The 22,038-nt window shown below is 42.3% G+C and overlaps 1 protein-coding gene across 4 annotated transcripts in view; it reads right to left on the bottom strand.

Moving 5' to 3' along the window:
* TRIO (trio Rho guanine nucleotide exchange factor) overlaps positions 1-22,038 on the bottom strand; it is a 270,608-nt gene that overhangs the window by 63,505 nt on the left and 185,065 nt on the right. For all 4 annotated transcript variants that reach the window (XM_028737945.2, XM_028737948.2, XM_028737949.2 and 1 more), the window contains exons 31-34: positions 20,421-20,522; positions 19,270-19,412; positions 17,626-17,725; positions 7,846-8,089 (exon numbers count right to left, since the gene is read on the bottom strand). In XM_028737945.2, coding sequence (XP_028593778.2) covers positions 7,846-8,089; positions 17,626-17,725; positions 19,270-19,412; positions 20,421-20,522 — 589 coding nt within the window. The remainder of the gene's footprint in view (positions 1-7,845; positions 8,090-17,625; positions 17,726-19,269; positions 19,413-20,420; positions 20,523-22,038) is intronic.

A 22,038-nucleotide genomic window follows, 5' to 3' on the forward strand; every position in this document is an offset into this window, starting at 1 on the left:
CAGTGAGATCTACAGACTTTTCAAAAGGCACAAGAACTCTTCCACTACAAAGAACATGAAAGGTACACAGTTCCATGCTGTTTCCACTTCATTTCAGACATTTGTCACACATCGGCCATACCTTACAGTGATTTTTCTGCAGTTGAAACTCCACCAGCCCAGATGCATGCCCCAGGTTCAGTCTACCCAAACTGTTCCTAATTCACTTTGAGCTTGCAATCCTAACTGGTAAGCAGCAGTGAACCCAGTGGGATTTGATTCTGAGTAAGTTATAAACCACAGAGCCTAGGGCTTGCCGATCAGAAGGTCGGCGGTTCGAATGCCCGCGATGGGGTGAGCTCCCGTTGCTCGGTCCCTGCTCCTGCCAACCTAGCAGTACAAAAGCATGTCAAAGTGCAAGTAGATAAATAGGTACCACTCTGGCGGGAAGGTAAACGGCATTTCCGTGCACTGCTCTGGTTGGCCAGAAGCGGCTTACTCATGCTGGCCACATGACCCGGAAGCTGTACGCCGGCTCCCTCGGCCAATAAAGTGAGATGAGCACTACAACCCCAGAGTCGGTCACAACTGGACCTAATGGTCAGGGGTCCCTTTACCTTTACCTTTAAGTTATAAACAGGATCAGGCTGCACATGAACATTAGAATGCCTTAGATCCTTAGAATGCCAGTGGCTGCTTTTAGATTACATTCAAGATAAGTAGGGAAACATACAGATCCAGATACATTTTAATCAACCTCTATGACAATGGGTTTCAACAGGCTCAAGTGCAAATCCTTGTAATTTCTATTCATCAAGCAATTTTCAAGTATCCCATTCCTTTCACCCAAAGAAACACAGACCTTTAAAATTTATCACCATGGTTAGATTTAAGTTAATGGCTGCTCACGCGGGCAGACTAAACAATGCCACAGAAGAAGATAAAACCAATCAACCCATTTGTTGGATGACTGGTCTGGTACAACAGGCAAACAGAAAAATCTGATCCCTGATAGGTTTGTGTATCTTTGTGATAGTGTTATAGAAGACACACAGTTAGCATTGAGGTATTAACAGACCATCTCCTTTTTGATTCCTGACTTGCCTGATCATATTTAAGTGGAAATGTTTGATTTGTAGATGTTTGAATCTTTCCCCCCCCTTACTGGAGAAGGTTTTCAAAAATTTGCATAAGATAAATGACATTTTAGATCATGCATCTCTCCCCAACCCCGCATCAACCTTCATTTCATGCAAACGGAAAGTGGCTTCATTCTGTAACGGATAAATATTCTTAGGTGACCGTTGGACAGGAACAGCTATGCTATCCTTCCCCATTCTGGCTAGCAAATTCGCATTTCCCCCCTCCCACTGTCTCCCTTTACAGCAACTTAAGAATGGAAAGAATAGCATCGCTGTGCTTGCATCTTCTAGAAATAAGATTCTGAAGTACACTTGCTCTCCCCTTTGCTTGTATTAAGCCCACAGCATGCTATATTGTTCACCTAAACACATCTGCTTCTGAAAAGGAGGGGAATAAACCCTCTGCCCTCCTCCCGCCCAAATCAATATTTGCCTGCCATCTGTACCTAAGTCCAGGATCCAGTATTTGCAGCTGCCCGGCTGCCCATTTCCACAGTACGGTGAATGAAGAGATTCCAGGGTGTCAATTTGCTCAACTCCGTTTGACATGGCAAACTGTTAGCTTGCTGCAAAACTCCTGCAGAGGATTTCCACACACTGTGCTCTCCTCCTCCTCCCTTCTAAGAACTCCTTAGCTAAGAACTGAGAGCAGAATAACAGCTCTTTTAAAGCAGCGACTCCCTTCAGGGGATGCTCTCCTCTGACTCACTTGCACAGCGCAGCTCCAGATTTTAGGCTCACACGTGGGAATAGCCAGATGCGATGGCTTACCCTCTACCGTAACTAGCCTAACTGAAGTTCAAGAAAAATTATTGGCTCCGCCGACAACTAGCTCATTCGTTCCCTCTGGGAGGCTGGAATGCAATTCAGTGAGCAGAAAGGACCGTGGATGGTTAATTTCACGGTGAAAAAGCAAGGGACCAGCCCATCCAGCAGTAAGGCCTTCTTCTAGTCAAGCTAATAAAAAGCACATTGCTGTATCATGAAATTAAGCTCGAAAATCATGAGTTAGGCATTCTTTTCCAAAGCTACCTTAATTTTCAACTTATGGCTATCCCAATCATAAACACCAGAAGCTACTTGCCAAAAGGGAGAGAGAAAATGCTACGACATATCACCGTTTTGTGTGTGTGTGTGTGTGTGTGTGTGTGTGTGTGTGTGATTGGTTAGTGTAAATGCTCACATATATTTTTGGCTATTTCGATTCTAGTGAACGTTTAGAACTGAGGGAAAAAACGGTTCCACACCACTTTATGATAGAGAAATGATTCTGCCATTCCTTGGGAACTTTTCCTATACTAGCGAAGGTCTCTTCAAATATTATGAGAAAGCTTGTAAGCGCACTGTCAAATATAGAATCACATATATATGCGTTTCTGTGTGTATATATGGAATATCTGTGTGGGAAGACAGTGGCCAATAGGAGGTGCTATTTTTAAGCTCTACCTTCTTAAACAGGATGTAGCCATTAGCGACTATATATTTACAGAAGTATCACAAAATTTTTGTTGAACACACATTTTCATCTTAGTTTTAGAGTCATATGGCTAGAAAGTATTATCACTGTGCAACTCCTGTAGCCAATGTGTTTGACATTCTTTTTGCAATTTAATGCCTTCTTTTACTAATTACAGCAAAGAAATCCTTCCCTACACCAGCTGCTTTGGGGGGCCAAGGAAGGCAGAGTCTTCCCTTCTAAAGTAACTGTATTGGACAATGGGGGTCAGTGCTAAAATATTGGCTTAGTAGTTGTTGTCCCTCTGCCTGCTTTTAAGTTCCTGCTTTCATTGATTTTATGATGTATGTTACTGTGAATACTGCTCCTCATTTTTGAGGATTTTATATTGAAGAGAATACGGGATTAATAGATGGAGCATTTGGTGCGGGAGGGGGAGGGAGGGTCCATGCCACTCTACTGAACTACTGAACAAATTTCTCTCTGTTATGCACTTTACAATAATTCCCTAGTCTTATAAATCACAATTTGTCATTTTGGCAAAATGCAACTTGGAAATCATGCTGAATTGCTCAAACTCACAGGACGCAAGGCCACCCAATCCCAAAAGTCAAAAGGTCCAACATAAGGCCGCAACTGTTCAATGCTTGGATTAAAACGCAAGTTACACAAATTACCAGGAATTTTATTTACAGTACACATTTCCTGTAAGGAGAGAGGCAGGGAGTGCTTGCTCATGAACTCAACAGCAAAGAATCATTCCATCCTGCCAGTTTCATCTTTGTTCTCCGCCCTTAACTACCTTGGCCTCGGCCAAAAAAGCTGCACAATCTTCCCCAACAAGAAAGCTTCGGTAAATCATTCTGGGGTCAATACTTTCTGGATAAACACAATGTGACTTTATAACAAATTCTGGACAGAGTTCTTCTTGCCTTTACTGTACAATGTGCCTACAGTTTCAGCACTACCAGCACAGCTGCACCCAGTAGGGTTTTGGTTTCTTAGGTTATAAACACAAAGATTGCCCTGTTCATTGAATTCTCGCAGTTCCTTCTACCCCCCCGATTTTTTAAAAAAGCCAGTTTGCAAAGGAACTGAATGACTAGAAAACTGTTTCTTTTGGAAAATATCTAGGGTATTATTTCATGTAGCTTCGCATCCTTGCAAACAAAAGCATTTTTTTTTACTGGGTCAGCCAGATGCTGACCCATTTGAGTGCAAATGGCCCAAAGGCCTTTTCTTCCAAGTGCTCAATAATTCACTGCATCTCCACCCCACACACCCCCTGCCTGCAAGGCACAGCCAACAGCTCTGCTTTCTTTACAGTATCCTATTAAAGGCCTTTTCGAAATTGATGGGAGATGGCCTGAAAGGCTCAGGAATTGCTTCAAGGTGGTCAAAAAGACTGCATAAAGGATTTTGCCTTCTAACTTTTGTTGTTCGTGAAAAAGAAGTGACTACTCAAATGTGGACTGTTAAATGAAGCCACAGCTGGAACAAGGAACATTCAGGTGTGGCAAATGCATCTCAGCTTCTAGTTCGCCTGACTCTACAAATCTTGCCAAAACTGATGCAAGCGAATGAGACATTAGCACAATGGGAGATAAAAAACAACCCCTGAGCAAGACATCAGAATGTCCACATTTATGACTAACTAGGATTTCATTTAACCCATTCATGTTCTACGAGAAGCTCCAAAATTGAGCCATGAAAGTGTGGCAATTCACAACTAAGCAATTAATCAGCTAATTGGAAGCAAAATCCTGAGCTTCTGAGTATGCATGCTTTAAAACACTTACTGGTAAAATTTTAACTCAAGCATACAGATCCCCAACTCTGCTTTAATTTTTCAAGGCACTGTCAAGGAAATACAGAATAAACCAACATAGATAATACCTAAATCCTTTTGCCTTACAAAATGATTCAGTTATGTTTTATGGTAAATGCTGGCCAGGAATAAGCTTACTTACGTTACTGAAACCCCAAAAGTTGCAACAGATTTAGTGATTCTGAGTCTTGGGCAAATGGTGTTGCAAAACTGAACTGCTTGCCATTTTTTGCAAGCTTGTTATGGATTTTTAAATTTGCGTTTAGAAGACATTCAGGTGCTATCATGGAAGTCCTCTTAATCCATAAAAGCCCTTAAACGCTATATCACAAACTGCTTTTCAAAGTCCTGATAACATCAGAAAAAGTTTGTCATGCGGACTAGTGGCACGTGGAATTAATTGCACTCCCAATGAAAGACTGGCCACAATGTTCAAAGCAGCTCTGTGGACAAACACGGAAACAAGAAGTCCCAAACAGCTGCAAAATAAATTCACTAAGCTATCTTGAGAAATGCAGCGTATATCACCTAAATTACTTTAAGAAGCAAGAACAATCTAATGCAGGGCAAGCACACAAACACCTTCTCTCTGCAGCTGAACAATTTATTGTTATTCTATAGTGATTGTGGTTCCTACACCTTAATAACTCTTTTTATATTGTATTGCTATGTCCTTTTGTCAGTTGCTTTGAAAGCCTAGTGCAGAAGGACAAGGTATAAACCTGATAAGAAAAAAATAATACATTGACATAGTTGACTTACAACAGGGTATCATAAGCTAATCAAGTCCTTCAAGGCCTGAGAGGCAGTTGTTTATCATGGGTTGGTGTATCAACCGTGATTTTCAGGAACACAAGTCAATTCAGTTGCTGTTGCTACATCATCAGAATCCGGTGGCCCTGACGCCCACTGATTTCAGAACATTCTCTGCTAATGTTGAAATGATTTTTTCGAATTTAGCAAGAGACAGAAGCAAATGTAGCCATCCTGTCACATACACAACCTGAGTGCACTCCATCAACACATCTGGCTGCATGGTCAAGTGTCGTCCAGGAACTCCAACCAATTGTATATTTAATGTGTGTGTAGTTGGCCCAGTGTTCACACAAAGCCTTTTATTGAGAGCTATTAAAAACCAATACTGTACAGAAATATGCCCCCAGCAATATGACAGCTTGCATATTTTGGTTGGTGAAGAACAAGTGAGCAGAATAAACAAAGCCTAGCATACTGGTGTTTTAACCATCCTAAGGTTTAGCTGTAAAATGACTCCAAGGTTTTCTTTGTAATAATAACATTATCAATAATAAGCATTCAAAGATGTGAACATTCAAAGCACTTCATAAACTCTCAGTAAACTGTCCAACAGTCCTTAAAGTATTATCCACAGATTGCAGGCGAGGTTCAGAGTTATTGGCTTACTGAAGGCTACTCAGGCCAGAGACAAGATTAAAACCTGGGAGTTCTTGGTTCACAGCTCAGTCGCTTAGCAGATAGGCTGCAAACACCGTCTTAAATATATGCCAAGGTTTATTTCCCCCCGGGAAAAATTCTTAACAATTGCAACTTAATATGTTGCTCCATGATTTCTTTCTCTCTAAAACCGGAGAAAACATACAAAGCTAAGTATCTAAAACCAGTTTACTTTACTACGTATTCTACTCTGCAAGCTCTTCCTAGTGCATGTAAGAAAGTTGTGGTGGTGAGACTCTTGAAGGCTGCATTATCTCTCCGGGGCAAACTGTTATGAAGAGTCTGACAAATACATTAAACAGAACACCGAGACAGTTCTGAGTACACGGATGTCTTATACCAATTAAGTATGGAACAAACGGCTCAGACTTTAACAAGCAGTTTGTGCTGGGTAAGTCTGTTTTACAAGTACATACAATATATCTTTTGGCTTGTTCTAAACACACGGCGCTCCCCTCAAACTTCTCTAACTCCCTCAGACTGTCAAGCACGATATTGTCATGCGCAAGGGTCCACAAATATCACGCTGGTGTTAACAGCCATTATTTGTGGGCGTTATTTACCCAGCCCCTTCAAGTTCTTCACTGCATTCAAGGTGGGAGTATCTCTCTCACACTTTGTGCTGACCTCAGGAGAAAAGAAATATAAATCTCTTTTACCACTCCTTTCTCCAAAGACCAGTGCGAACTTTGGCCCCCTTGCTCAGCTTCCAAAGTTTTCTCTGGGCAACGTGGATGTTGAGGAGTTGGGGCTGCGCTCTCTCGCTCCTGGCACACTGGCCTGGTTTTTACCAGGTCATGTCAAACCTTGCACCTTAGTGAGAATGCATGGGCTCCTGGAGAAGAACTCACAGCTGATTTTCTCCTTTCTGGTCCTTTTGGCTACTATGCCAAAGTTTGGCTTAGCATGTCAACGAAATCAGGGCTTGTTACCCTCCCTCCTCACTAGCCACAGGGTTTAACTAAACCCAGATCTTGGTTATATAGCTCACGGCTAGAGAGGAGAGAGCTTAACCACCAGGCTCAGTTTGGATGACAGGCTATGCTAAACCTTGGCTTGGTTCAATATGGCTTGGCAGCAAAAAGGAGAAGGGAGCTCACATACTCATGCAGTCTTGTTAAGCCAAGGTCTGGCCAGTGTGTTGTGCGGGCAAACCTGTGAATAGACCCTTTCCCTTTCCTCCGCAATTCACAGGGGAAAACTGGGAGAGGGGATCTTACCAGCTGTCGGAGGGATCTCGATTTGTGGAGCCTAGTCATTTAGCTATATGGCAATACACGCTTTTACATTTGGGAGTTGTGTGGAACTATCGCAATTTTTTGAGAAGTCACGTGGTACGTCCCACAGTTCTTCAACCACTCCGATAGGGCTGTTCAACAAGCACAGCCAAATTACCACCCATATTTTATCTGCCACACCCATGGAGCTGTTGGAATACTCAGTGTGGACAACAATTATGTGAAGCTCCACTTTAATGTCACAACCCAAAGTCTACAAAACATGGTGCACAGAGTCTCATCATACATGTACAGGACTGCACCTATGATCTTTTTCTTTTACTTCTTTATTCTTTCTTTGTTCTTTTTTCCTTTTTTCTGATACCTTATCTTTCATTTCACTGCTTTATTGTGAATAGCATTTTATAGAGGTATAAATAACTGTAAATATGAAAAGAGACAAAATATTCTCTAATTCTTTTCCCTTGGTTAGATGTATCTTCTTTTTCTTTTGTATTTTCTTTTGTTGTGAATATGTATGTTTTCTAATTTGTACTTAATAAAAATATTTAAAAATCTAAAATAAAAATAAAAATACATGTGCAGGGCTGAGGTGACGGTCATTTAACAGGCATGAACCCCTGTAACTCCTAAGCGGTGCACCAATTTCCAAAGACCTCCTCAGAGCACTGATAAACAAAACATGGAGAAATATAAGGGCAGACGACTTCCAAGTCCTGGTTCTCCTACCTTTGTGGTTGAAGATGCCCTCCATCTCCATGCTGCTTCGAGAGTGCGCAATGCAGAGAGACCCACAGGGTACAAGTCCTTCCGCAGCTGGGGAACGGTCGGTGGTTCGTACTAGGCACCAATCAGGCTTATCGTGTGGCCGCTCTAGAACCTCCACTGTCTGACCACGGCGGATTGTCAGCTCATTGCTGTTGCATGCCGTGAAATCGTGGATGACCACGGTCAACTCACACCCACCAGACAGCTGCAGAAGAAGCCAACAAAACAGAGAAATGTTTAGTATCGCAGGCTTACGAATTCTGGTGGGGATCCCACATCAATATATTTTCAGTATTTCTTACAATGGTCCTAAAACAAGCAGGGGCAAAAAAGCAATTCTCAGCCACGTTCTAACACATTGCAAGGAAAGTGATTTTACTGTGCCAGTTTTTTTTAAACCGGTTGGTGTCATTTCTGAACTCTGAAAGGCACAGGCGATTTTGTGAGGAAAATGTATTTGGTCATTAAGGACACTGATAGGCCATGCTAAGGAAAAGTGTAAGAAGCTATCTGCTACGGAGTCACTTTTTTTAAAAAAAAAAAAAGTTGGGTCAATTCCTCCCTTCCTTTCCACACTCTGTGTGACACAACTTTATTCAGGATGTCTGCAATTCTCTCAGAGCTTTCCCATGACCATTGCCTGCCAGCCTTGCTTCCTAAATCCTAGTTCTGGAAGAGGGAGAGGGGGAGAGGGGAGGTAAAGAGAAGCCTTATGTTTCTCATAATGAAGTAAAATAAATCAGCATGAACCCGTCAAGACACAGGCAGGAATTAATCATACTGCTCCTACTTAAGTCTCTCTGGACAGTCTCTACTCAAGTTATGAGGTGCACACTTTCAGAAACAAGCTGCCTTCTCGCTTGTTAAATGTGAGCTGGGGTGCCCTTTCCCACCTCAGCCCTACTTCTCTTATATATTTGCTCTCAGTCCATTCAAAATTATGCCAAAGGGAGGCTGGGAGAGGGGCTGGAGGGGGGAAGGAACGCTCTCGAGTTTTTTTTTGGCACTGATTTGTTTTTATGGCTCTCCCTAGATAGGAGTCAGGAACAATTGAAAACAGCTGTATGCCCGAAGGCTCTGAGAAAAGGGCCTTTTTGATTTAGAGTTTGACCACAAAACGTCAAAACGTAGGCCTCCCTCAAACGTACACACACCGACAACTTTGCGAACAGAACATTCTGAATATCAGCCTGAATGACAGATCTTTCAAAACTGGGCTCTACCAGCTTTGTCATGGAAGATCGAGGCTCAAATAACCTGCAGGTGTCTGGAACATGTCCGTCTCCACGTGGGAAGCTGGTGTTCCTGCAGGTTTGGGCTTTGGTGTATTAAACCAAACACGCAGGAAGTAAAGCAGTGCAAATGAAAAACAAGGATGGAAGGGAGAGGGAGGACTTAGGGCAGGTCCTTTGTATGTATAACTAGGGGGTGCATCCCTGCTTCCTCCACTCAACAATCACCCCTACATTGACCCCCTAGAGCCTCCAACCCTATTCAACTACTGCCCTCACCTTTCCGCTTCCTAACTCCATTTCTAAAGCCAGGTCTTGTATTCTGCAGCTCTGCTTTACACCTGTTGCACACAATCTCCTGCTTCTTCCTCCTCCTGCTGCACATTGCAATGTCTAAGGCCTGGGCTTCCGGTTCCTCCATGCCTTACTGGAGACAGCCCTCATGACAGCGGGAGATCGTTGGCAAAGGAAAAACAAGGATGACTGAGGGTATGTCATCCTTGCAAATTCCGCCCCAGGGATGGGGGGAACGGACTTCACTCGCAGTTCGTCTTGGTACCTGGCTCCCGCTCCGGCATGGGATGTGGGGGGCAGGGAGGCGCTGAGTGCAAAAGCACTTTGCCTGCCGAAAACCCTCCAATGTCACCATTAAGAAGCAGAGGTTCTCTTGTTAATTAGAGCTTAATTTGGACTAATGTACGGATGCGCGATAGAATAGATGAGATCAAAACTGTGGAACAAACCAACTGCAAGGACTTCCAAGGTTTGAATTTGAGATAAGACTTCATTCGGTGCAAAAGACAGTCGGGGGAGAGGGGACCCTACGGTTTCTTTATTTAAAGTTTTCCTCTCTACATTTATGATTCAGCCACCCTCCTCTGAACGTTAGTTCAAATTATATTTGTACAAGCAAGGATGGAGGAAATTGGATTATAAATATGGAATATAACTTCAAACGGAACTGTGTGTGCAAAAAAGGGGGGGAAGGAAAAAGGGAGGGAAGCTCTATTTTGCAAAAGGTTTACAATGGAAACTTAGAGCTGACTCTTCCCCATCCTTTAGTATCTATGAAGTCAACTGAATAACGCTAAGAGGATTTGGAATTTAATACAATTGGAATGATAAATGGTCATATATATTCAGCTGGAAGGAAGGATGAAAGGTGTCTATGAGCTGCCAAGGAACTGATAAGGTTCTTTATTAAGTCATCTGTAGTTCCACAGACCACTCCTTCTTCCCTGCTGAGAGGAAAAGTGGTGAAAACAGCTTATTTACTGGGACAGTTCTCAGTGCAAAACAATGAAGCACATGATGGAGTGATGGAGAACTTTCTGGAACAAAAATGGGAAATCAGCTCCACCCAAGGCATGATGGATTAACAGCAACAACCAGGGAGAAAACATAACATCTTACAAGGACAAGAAGAAACACCAAGGACAGAGTAATTGTCACACACAGAAAGAACAAGGATATAGTTTGAGTTCCTCACTTGAAATTTTATAAATCATTTAATGTGTCAACACAAATAGAAGTTATTAATACTGCATTTGCTGTAGAAGGGATTATTATTATGACCGGAATGTAATTGAAACTAGTAAGATTTTGGAACTCAGAAATAAAGAAAGCCATCAAATCTTGCATGCGGGGGCCCACTTTAACTAAATTATATCATTTGGTATTTGAATGATTGGTATTAATAATTGTACTATTAAGTGGTATTGTTATAATGAGGCTTTTACAGGACTGCAATTGAAAACTAATAAATTATTATAAAAATTAAAAAAGCAACTACTAAGGCTTTCTTTCACCTTCCACCCAGTTACAAGGCCACTGTCTCCTACTCTGCAGCCTCTCTCGCACTCGATTCCACTTTCATACCCAGTCCTATGCTTCTTATTTGCTTTTCTGCAACCCCCGTTTTCACATTCAGCTCCCTCCTCCCTCCCTCAACTTTTCCTCGAACACAGGCCACTTCCAGAAATAAGATGCATTGAGTGAAGTATTGTGCAATATTTGAGGGTTTTGCACCCTCTCTCTCTCACACACACAAGGCAGCTGAGCTGAAGCTTTGAGTACAACAAGAAGCGAGGAATACTGAGAAGAAAATGGCAGTTTTAAGCAATGGCAGAGGCTTGAGTAGAGCAAGCGGAAGGGCATTTGCACGAGCAGTATCATTTTCCACATCTTGCTTTGCTAAAGCCTTTTCAAATTTATTTTTAAAAAAATAACAAGGACTAGAAACTTGCTTTAAGAAGGAAAGATATTTTCTGGATTCTGGGTGAGAGCCTATATTCCAGATTATGGAACATTACTGTGCTACTGGTATTCTTTAACAATTTAGCAGGAACTGGAGGGGGGGGGAAACCTATGCTCTATAATTATCTAAGTAAAAGGCACGCCTCAAAAATCATGACAGAATTATTAACTTTATCCTATTTTCTTGACCGAAACATTTGCCTGTTTACAGCCTTCCCAAGGTAGTCAGTCAGCCAAGCTGGAATTTAAACACAGAAGGAAATTAAACACATCCTTATGAAAGCCTTTTTACTGAAGAGCATTTCAAAGTGCTTCTTGTTGCCTCAGAGATACCATGCTCATTCCCGAGGAAGCTGTATCAAAGTGGGAAACGCCATAAAGATAAAAGCTTGCTCTTCACAGTGCATTGCAAAGCACAATGACTCAGCTAAGAGGTATTTGGGAGAGCAGATGGAAGCCCAGTCTTGCTCACTTATCTTGGGGTTTGAGAAGTAAGGGTTCAAGACCAGAAATCTGCAGTCCCAGTCATATTCGCTGGGGAGTTTGCCTCATGGAGCGCAGCAGGACTGACTTACGAGTAAACTGCATAAAAATGCATCGAAAATGCACCAGGGCAGGGAATCCAGCTCAGGAAGTGCAATTTTAAGGTGCTTAACAGCTTCTGCGTCTCTCTCCACTATTAACCGCTGAGGATTTAGCAAAAGTAGAAGAGTGCTCAGCTCAAAGATCCACCTAGTTTCACAACCAGTTCTCAAAATACTGTTAGAAGCCCGGCCATCTTGGCACCTGAGAACCACAAAATGGCGTCCCTCCCCCTTCCATCAGGGAAGAAGGGATGAGTGAAGATCTACATCAGGAAAAAGGGGGGAACTTCATCCATCTGACTTGACGAATCCAAGAGGCTGCCAAGGAGGAGGCAGATCTTGACTCCAAGGAAGAGGCCACAGCCATTACTGATCCTGTGGCGGCGGCAGCAGTGGGCGACGCATTCCTTGGATGCTGCCCCTGTGGAACCTGCCGCCTGAGGCAGCCGCCTTACTTTGACTAGCGGGTGGGGCGGCCCATTTCTGCTCCCCAGCCATTGGTTTCCAGCAGCCTACTGCATCCAACATGGGAGGCAGCATGAAGTATCATGGCCACTAGTCACTGATAGGCTTAAATTCCATGAATTTGTCAGATCCCCCCTTTAAAGTCCAACAGTGGCCATTACTACTCCCTGTGGTGGTAAATTCCATATTTTAACTACGTGCTGTGTGAAGAAATGCCTCGTTTTGTTTGTCTTGAGTCTTCGAACATTCAACTTCAATGGTTGGCCCAGAGTTCTAGCACTGTGAGGGAGGATAAATCTTCCCTCTGTTCACTTCCTCCACAACATACATGATCTTATAGATCTTGATCAAGTCGCATCCCCTTATATTAAAAGCCCCTTCCTCTGATTTTTATATTAGGCCTCATACACCTTACTGAGGGGATGCGGGTGGCGCTGTGGGTTAAACCACAGAGCCTAGGGCTTGCCGATCAGAAGGTCGGCGGTTCAAATCCCCGCGACGGGATGAGCTCCCGTTGCTCGGTCCCTGCTCCTGCCAACCTAGCAGTTCGAAAGCACGTCAAAGTGCAAGTAGATAAATAGGTACCGCTCTGGCGTGAAGGTAAACGGTGTTTCCGTGTGCTGCTCTGGTTCGCCAGAAGCAGCTTAGTCATGCTGGCCACATGACCCGGAAGCTGTACGCCGGCTCCCTTGGCCAATAAAGTGAGATGAGCGCCGCAACCCCAGAGTCGGTCACGACTGGACCTAATAGTCAGGGCTCCCTTTACCTTACACCATACTGCAAGCAGTGCAGGAGGGAACATTTTCCCATACACTTATGGAGAAGTGGCTCCTGTTGTTAGCACTGAGAATGCAACCCTAGGGTTGCCAACTTGTGTAAAAAAACACAACAACAATCAGGGTACTTCAAGTGCTTCTGAGCCCATGCAAAGCTGATGGTTGCTTTCATAAAGAGACATGCAAATCCCAACCTTCAAAATTTGACTTGGGCGAGAGCAAACACCATATATAAGATCCTAAAATATATGGCTGCTGCGGCCCTCAGACAAGCCCAATAAACAGCTATTTCAAGGGGGTCGGTTCCGAAGTTCAAGAGAAGCAGGGCTTCTTTACGAGCCCTACTTTGTCTTTTGAACGTACAGATTAACCAAGACATGCTGCTCAGGATTTACCAACCGGAGGGAAAAAGAAGAAGCATAAGGCAACACTTCAGAGAAGTCCCAAAAACTATTACAAAAAAAGGCGACAGATTTGAGTTGCCGATTTACAAGGCAGCAAGCATCACCACCCTTTGGAAGATGCTGACATTTTACTATTAGAGTCATGCCTCAAATTAGCATGTGGCGAACAGTTTATTTTTTAACCGCCATCCGCAGGCCCATGCCTCATCCAGGCTCTCCCACCACTTGACTTAATCTACAAAGTGTGTGTGTTGCGTTTCTGCCACAGATGGCCTTCGAAGTTTCATAAAACATCAAAGCAATTCTGATAAAGAAAGTGGGAAGGAGGAGGGAAGCAAAACTGAAGCGCAGCGCTGCTGTGGAGCAAATAAAAATAGCAGTTTAAATGCATCTAGCCCCCATCAAAAGCGAAAATCATAAGCTGAACCAATCTGGGTCTTAAAAGGAATTAGCCACCTTCCTGAGGAAACTAGGTCTGTGCCATTAAGCAGGATAAGAAGGCCTGAGTCTTCATCAGGGCAGTCCCATCTTAGTACTATGGGCCTGAAAATAATTAGATACATTTCTAAGGGAGTTTTGGTATCTGTTAATAGCTGTTAAGGAGATTATACTTATTGTAAGACTCATGTTTTTAGTCTTTATTGTATGATGCTTTGAACAATATTTCTTAACCGCAAGTTAGCAAATATCCTATTTCTTCAGCTTTTTAGGTTTATTATTTATGTACTATTTACTATTTGTACGTTGCTTTCCCCTACGAATATGCGCAGAGCGGCTCACATCACAACAAAAGTGAAACGATCGAAAATCCAAATCCACCTCATTACTACCTCATTCTGCAAAATCAAAAAATTAGATTTCGCTCATCACTTCATAAACATTCTGCTGATAAGCTGCATAACAAAGATTTGAACATCCTAAATACAGTAATGCAGAAACAAATGTGCAAAATTAAAAAGTGAGGTGAAGTGGGCATTTGAGTTTGGTCGCTGGTTTTCTTTGTAATGGGATTTTGCATTTTAGTGTTTAATTGTTGGTTTGGACAATGCATCTTTCTGCCCTGAGACGTTCTGCTGAACGGTAGATTATAAATATTTCTAATGAATAATAAAAATGAAATTAAATACCAGTTTAACCTCCCAACTTTTAATGAATTTGCAAATCAGAACTTCAGAAACTTTGTCCAGGTTTTCCTCCACGCTGCCTTTCTAGAAAACACATAGGCATCTTGCCTGCGTACTCACAGTAAGCCACGTATTATGATTTATATATGTAAAAAGATTTCCCAAAATAAAGAGTTCTTCTTAGTTTCCTCCTTTGTGGCTTTAAACCCAACAACATCTAGAGGGTCACAAGCTAGTCAGCCCCTGTTAAAACATTATTTCGTGGTGTGTGTGTATTTGTCAACTAAAAATCTACTCTGGAGCCATTAAGTTCTCAGTAAAGCCTTCATATCAGAATAATGATGTAGTGTACAACATCTTGAACAGCAAATTATCCATACATCATTCAGCTGCATTAGCTCTGTTACACACTGCTACTCTCATAAGGTAACCAAGTCCAGCCAGCTAGTACTTACTTACTCTCCTAGTTGTGCACACCAAGGTGGAATCTACACACATAGAAAAAAATGCTCTGAAAATGCTTTAAAAAAAGTTTTGAAAAATACATAGCTCACTGTTGCCACCTAGTGTCACATTTGTATATTGCACTTTACAACACATTTAAAGCGTTTTATTTGCAGCTGTGTAGCTGAGTCTCTAGTCCTCTGTACTTTGCTCACCCAGGTGGACCAGAAATAACAATGTACTATTTACTAGCTCAAGCTTAAGATAAAAGTTGAGCCCCTGTTTTACCAGGAGGGCTTGTCACTTGAATCTTTTATTTGCCCCTTGCTTGCACAGTAATATTGAGTCAAAGGTGTAGGATTTCAGAAAGAGCGGTTATGTGAATTCAGCACAAATAATAAATACTTGTGCAGCCAGTGTGGTGTAGTGGTTAAGAGCGGTAGTCTCCTAATCTGGGGAACCGGGTTCGCGTCTCCGCTCCTCCAATTGCAGCTGCTGGGTGACCTTGGGCTAGTCACACTTCCTTGAAGTCTCTCAGCCCCACTCACCTCACAGAGTGTTTGTTGTGGGGGAGGAAGGGAAAGGAGAATGTTAGCCGCTTTGAGACTCCTTAAAGGGAGTGAAAGGCGGGATATCAAATCCAAACTCCTCTTCTTCTTCTTCACCCATAAATGCCCTTCATTATGAAGCGCTTTGTGGTCAAATATGTACCCAACATTCCTGAGGATATGGAGGAAAACTTTACTTTCCATGAAAAAAGCGAAGCGATTCCCAAGAGTCTAAATTTATCATGTCACAGCATCATCTACTGGTCCTACCATCGTCTGAAAACTAAAAAGAGGTTTTTCCTACACAGAACTGACATAGTTTCTCTGACAGCATTGTTCCAAAACAAATAAGCAAACAAATAAATCTCACCTTTGCTACTGGCACAGTGATGCCAGAAAAGATATTTATAATAAATTTACATTGTGACACTCAGGTGACAGATTTGCTGCCCTGGAATTGCCTGTGGCAAGATAGTTCTCAGGAGTCACAGGTATCCTGGCAGTGTCCAAATATTGACACAAACACGGAAAGGCTAGGCCTGGAGTCATAAATTTTGCGGTAAACGTTGAGCCTCAAAGGTACAATTGCAGGGTGCCATTAATTAGCCAAACAGTAGAAGTCTGTGTAGAAGTAGTCCAATACACTGAATTTAACATTAAACTGTACATAATTCGAACAGCACAATTTTAATAAAAATGCTCCCACCAGTAATCTTAATTTTTGTGTGTGTTATTAGCCAAAATACTTGAAGGCATACGGGTTACTTCTCAGGTGTAAGACTGCCCAGCAATGGGTGGGCTGAAAAGACCCTGTACTGGGTTGGCTATCAGTCTGAAAAAATAAATCTGCACCTTCAAAGCTCTCCCTTTTCAAGCTAGCTCTCTGTATGCAGGGGAGCTGCGGAGGGCAGAGAGAAGAGGAGAATGCCTGTAAATATTTTTAAAGCTGTGGATCAGGTCAGCTGATCCACACCTCCAAACCTTACAATTACATAGTGAAAAATAAGTTTTGCTTCTGACAACCATCCCCTGATGCAAATCCTAAGAAGAAAAGTTGCTTTCTGATGATGGAAGCGCTTAACAACGCCTTTGTGAAGACACCAAAAACTTCACATACAGTGGTACCTCATTTTGAGTCCGCCTCGTTCAAGCGTCCATTTCGCCGAACGTGCGCAGCAAACCCGGAAGTACTGGAATGGGTTACTTCTGGGTTCGCAGCTCGTGCATGCGCAGAAGCCCAAACTGCTCCATGCGCATGGGCAGAGTGGCGCTTTGTCGTGGGTCCTTTTCGTCTAGCATCCGGGGCTCCGGAACAGATCCCGGTCGCAAAACAAGGTACGACCGTACTAGGCTAAGGCCCAAGCTGAACAAAAGGAAACCATGAACTAGAGAAACTTAGGAATTGATTTACTGGAGAATGTAAAAATTTCCGCTTATATTTTATATACAGCTGCACTGAAAGCATCCACGAGACCTATTAAAAGATGAGTAGCTAGAGTCCTTTTGCACAGATCATTATCTTGGCCCAGGGAATGGTGTGAAGACCATTGTACAGTTTTTGACGGTTGAAACTAAAGGGTTGGGGCCATGAGCAATGTCTGGACAGCACACCACCTGGGAACCATATGTAAGCAGCTGCACATTACTTTGAAGAAGAACAGGATATAAAAGCAAGTAAAGCAAACATACAATTCCATTCTTAGGTACATGAAGATCGGATTTCGAACCTATGAATTCTGTCCGCCCATTCATGTGGCATTTTGATCCACTGTAGGAAAAAACCATGTATGATTCCCAAATATGAAGAGGCAATGTAAAGGCAGTCACAGCTATCACTTGCCAACGATTATAGGGGGGAAAAGGCATAAGCAAACTTTTACCAAAAACCTAATTATACTTTTGTCTTACCTTATCACTGTCTAGTGTATTCTGGGAGGTTCGTGATGCGATTGAAATAGTATCTGGCTGACTGCTTCCATCTCCTTGACTATCCAAGTCTTCTCCATCTCTAAAAACAAAAGAAGTTAAGAGTCATTAGCTGGAAAAACATTTTCTGTGTAGGGTGATGTTAATATTCATCTCCATGTACAAAAGCAGACATTCAAATAGTAAAAGGTAAAGGGACCCCTGACCATTAGGTGCAGTCGTTACCGACTCTGGGGTTGCGGCGCTCATCTCGCTTAATTGGCCAAGGGAGCCGGCTTACAGCTTCCGGGTCATGTGGCCAGCATGCCTAAGCCGCTTCTGGCGAACCAGAGCAGCACACGGAAACGCCGTTTACCTTCGCGTCGTAGTGGTACCTATTCATCTACTTGCACTTTGACGTGCTTTCGAACTGCTAGGTTGGCAGGAGCAGGGACCGAGCAACGGGAGCTCACCCCGTCACGGGGATTTGAACCACCGACCTTCCGATCGGCAAGTCCTAGGCTCTGTGGTTTAACCCACAGCGCCACCCGTGTCTCGTGACATTCAAATAGGAGGCCAATAATATGCTACACAAAACCCAAGAGAAGGAAATCAGATATGCCGTTGTACTTTTAGTTACATCACTTAGCTTTAAAATCGATTGTGGTTAATATATAAGGTAAAGGGAACCCTGACCATTAGGTCCAGTCGTGACCGACTCTGGGGTTGCGGTGCTCATCTCGCTCTATAGGCCAAGGGAGCCGGCGTTTGTCCGCAGACAGCTTCCGGGTCATGTGGCCAGCATGACTAAGCCGTTACTGGCGAACCAGAGCAGCACACGGAAACGCTGTTTACCTTCCCGCCGGAGCGGTACCTATTTATCTACTTGCACATGACGTGCTTTCAAACTGGTAGGTTGGCAGGTTAATATATAATATATGGATAATGCAAACTGGATAAAGAATGTACACAAACACTATCAACTGCAAGTTCACATGAAGGTACATAAAATCCATACAAATAGTGAGCCTAAGGGATGAGGTGTTTTGTTTTGACAATGCTCATTGGAGAGTATACTGATTTTGGCATGTATGAAATGAATAAATTCCTTTGTCCATCACTTTTAGCACAGACAGACTACTCTATATCAGGAGATTATGAACTGGGGAATGCACAAAATTCCCTGTTTAGGTTGACAATTTATGCACATTCTCCAAGCCACATCCCACTCACCCCCCCCATACTTCCCAAAATTAAGGGAGCTAATGTGTTAAACCTATGCATTCTGAAACTACGGAGCCAGACATTTGGTGACTGCAATTTGCTATACAATACCTTTCAGTGCAGTGTCAGCAGCTTGCTTGCTTGTTTGTTTAGTACATCTGACATGTGTCAACTTCTTCAAAAGCCAAGCACAGCAACTTTTAAAAGAAGGGTCTGAATAACATGCAACAAAATAATGCATGTGCTCAAGTTTCTGTGCTGTGTAATTATTTGAAGAACTTACAGTTCAGTACTTAGATCTAACTAGCAACATAAAAGAAACAAACATGTTTCCTGAAGAGCTCAACCTTACATACATTTGAGACAAATCTCATGAATGACAGGCTGGAAGTGTATACCTTGACATTCTCTGCAGTTACTAACCTTCTTCCTTTCTGTTTTGTTGTGGGTGCAGTTTTGGGGATATGAATTGGCTCTTTTAAAGCTCCCTTGAGATGAATCGTTCTTTCCTGTATTACTTCTCTGATGTGCTTGATCCAGTCTTGCTTGTTTTCAATACTGGAGGCCTTTAAGACAAAATAAGCAACTTGTTTTGGTATACAAAAATAGGGCAGATATTTAATTTTTTTAAATGTTACCTTCACTAGTCAACTCCATGTATGATGGAGGGATGAAGCAAACCTGGCTGTGTCATTTACAGTTGTATATTCATGGTTTATATTTGCAAAATGGTATTTCTTAATTATATTACAGTAGTTGTGAAAAAGAGATGTTCACATTATACTTCATACAGTTGCCTGGTTTGCACACAGAGTTAAGGTCAGTTTGCATTTCTTAGTGCAGAAAGTATTGATCTGATGTGTAGAGATCTTTCTTATTCTACTTAATTCAAGAGTGTTCTGGAAGCTTCTCTGTGTGAAAGAAACAAGCAGAAGGTTCATGATGTTTGCGTTATTCCTTCAGAGAAGCTGAGTGCAGCTGGCTTAAACTGGTTCTCTTATCTCTTCTGTCAAGATCATGCCGACTATAAAAGTAAGGCCAGAAGGAGCCTGGGTTTCACTTTCTCTTTCTACTTCTTTTCCTTCTGGTGTGTTGTTCTGTACATAGTATGCTTAGTGTTAAGGTTTAGACTTATTGTAAGTTATTGTAAGCTTAAGTTAAGTCTGCTGCAACTGGTTTTCTTATGGACAGTGCCAATCCTGAATGTATTGGATTTGCAACCATTATGTTCATCTGCCTTCAGTAGCAGTAAAGCTCTGCTGGATGAAATATTAATTGCCTCTGGTCTATTTTTGGGGAATCCTGCAACGTGCTGAAGTTTTTACTCTGCTAACTATACATTGGAATCTGCTATGGATCAATATTGGGTAGAATTTCAATGACAGCTAAACCATAATGCAGCAGGACATTTCAACTGCTTGCTCTTTTCCTCTCGAAGTCATCTCTCTGAACCCTGAATTCATGTGTAAGGCTCAGAACTGTTGGTAATGTGCTCTGCAGGTCAGATGAAGGGGGGGACAGTTATTCAAAAATAATTTCACACACTTAAAGAGTATCCGTACACCCACAGTTACCTTTAGTACAATTTTGTTGTCTGAAGTAGGAGTCCTACCAACCCAGAGCGCAAATTTGCAAGGGTCACCTTCTACGTGCTCTGTAACACCCAGCTCTGAGGTCTGAAAATCAGAAGAGATTAGAGGAATATAATTCAGATTTTTAGAATAGGCATAGGCATACTTCTGGTCAATGCCCTTTCAGACAAACAACAATTGCTTCCATTGTTCCCTGAATGGTTTCCTGTTGACAACAGCCCTGTATTTTATCCATATTCCATGGCCAACCTTCAGTCTGTCCTTTCCCCGCCTTAGTCAAGAACACTAAATACCGTATTTTTCGCTCTATAAGACGCACCAGACCACAAGACGCACCTAGTTTTTGGAGGAGGAAAACAAGAAAAAAAAATCTGAATCTCAGAAGCCAGAACAGCAAGAGGGATCGCTGCACAGCCAAAGCAGCAATCCCTCTTGCTGTTCTGGCTTCTGGGATAGCTGCACAGCCTTCATTCGCTCCATAAGACGCACACACATTTCCCCTTACTTTTTAGGAGGGAAAAAGTGAGTCTTATAGAGCAAAAAATACGGTACTTCTTTAGTGATTTCTAATGTCTGCTCTGTCATACTCTTAAATAAAAAGTATTTTGCGATCTGACCAAGCTATTGCTAAAATTCTACTGTATTTTTGAATGCTCTGAATGGACAGAGGTTGCTGATTTTGGGAACGTTACAGCTCATTAAACATGACACAGGTATTGATCGACAGTAATTAATTTCCAATTGCTAATCTCAGAATCCTGCTACTTTGAGATAAAAGAATGAGCAAGTGATGTCAGTTACTGATTTATAGGGTGTTTTATGATAGGTTGAGTATTATACTAAGCTTCAATAATTACCTTCCTTTCTCATCTACTTTGTCATTACTGGGACAAAGATTATCCAAAAATGCTTCAGTTTAGACTGCAATCATATACACACTTACCTCAGTGAACTGAATAGGACTTATTTATGAGTAGTTATGCATTAGGATCACAGTTATAGTTAGCTATAAAATTGTTAGTGTGTATTTTCTCTCTCTCGTGAGAGTGGGTGTCAATCAGTACTCTGAAGGATCCATTATTATGCTGGCATTTTCAGAAGATTTCTGTAGCCCCCTTCTAGGAATGTTTATTTCTCTACTTCTTTTCTGCATTCTGTTTCAGTTGTCAAACAGGATACTGCAGAATAAAGTAGTTCAGGATCTTAACTCTACATAGGACAAAGAGAGGCTCTGTCAATAATTCTGGACACAAAGCAGAACACTGGAATAATTTCAAAAGCCAAAAGATGACATGTCTGGATTTTGTTCCTCGACATGCTGCGGTTGACAATCGGTTGTAGATCATTCTCACTTTACATGGTTCAGTGGAATAAATTCGTGAGTCTCTTCCTTTGAAAGCTCTAGGTCAGATCCTGGTTTAGGACAAAAGCTATCATGTTTGGTTGCATCAGTCAAAAGCTTTCATGCAAATTGGCGTGAGTGGCAGTCTGTGCCCTGAAGTTATTCTTCTGTCTAATGTTGGGTCTGTTTCTAGGTCACAGTTGTAGAACCATGCTAGGAGGTGCATATGTGACTGTTTCAGTGTACAGTGGTACCTCG

This window comes from Podarcis muralis, chromosome 8 (genome assembly GCF_964188315.1).
Source record: "Podarcis muralis chromosome 8, rPodMur119.hap1.1, whole genome shotgun sequence".
NCBI lineage: Eukaryota > Metazoa > Chordata > Lepidosauria > Squamata > Lacertidae > Podarcis > Podarcis muralis.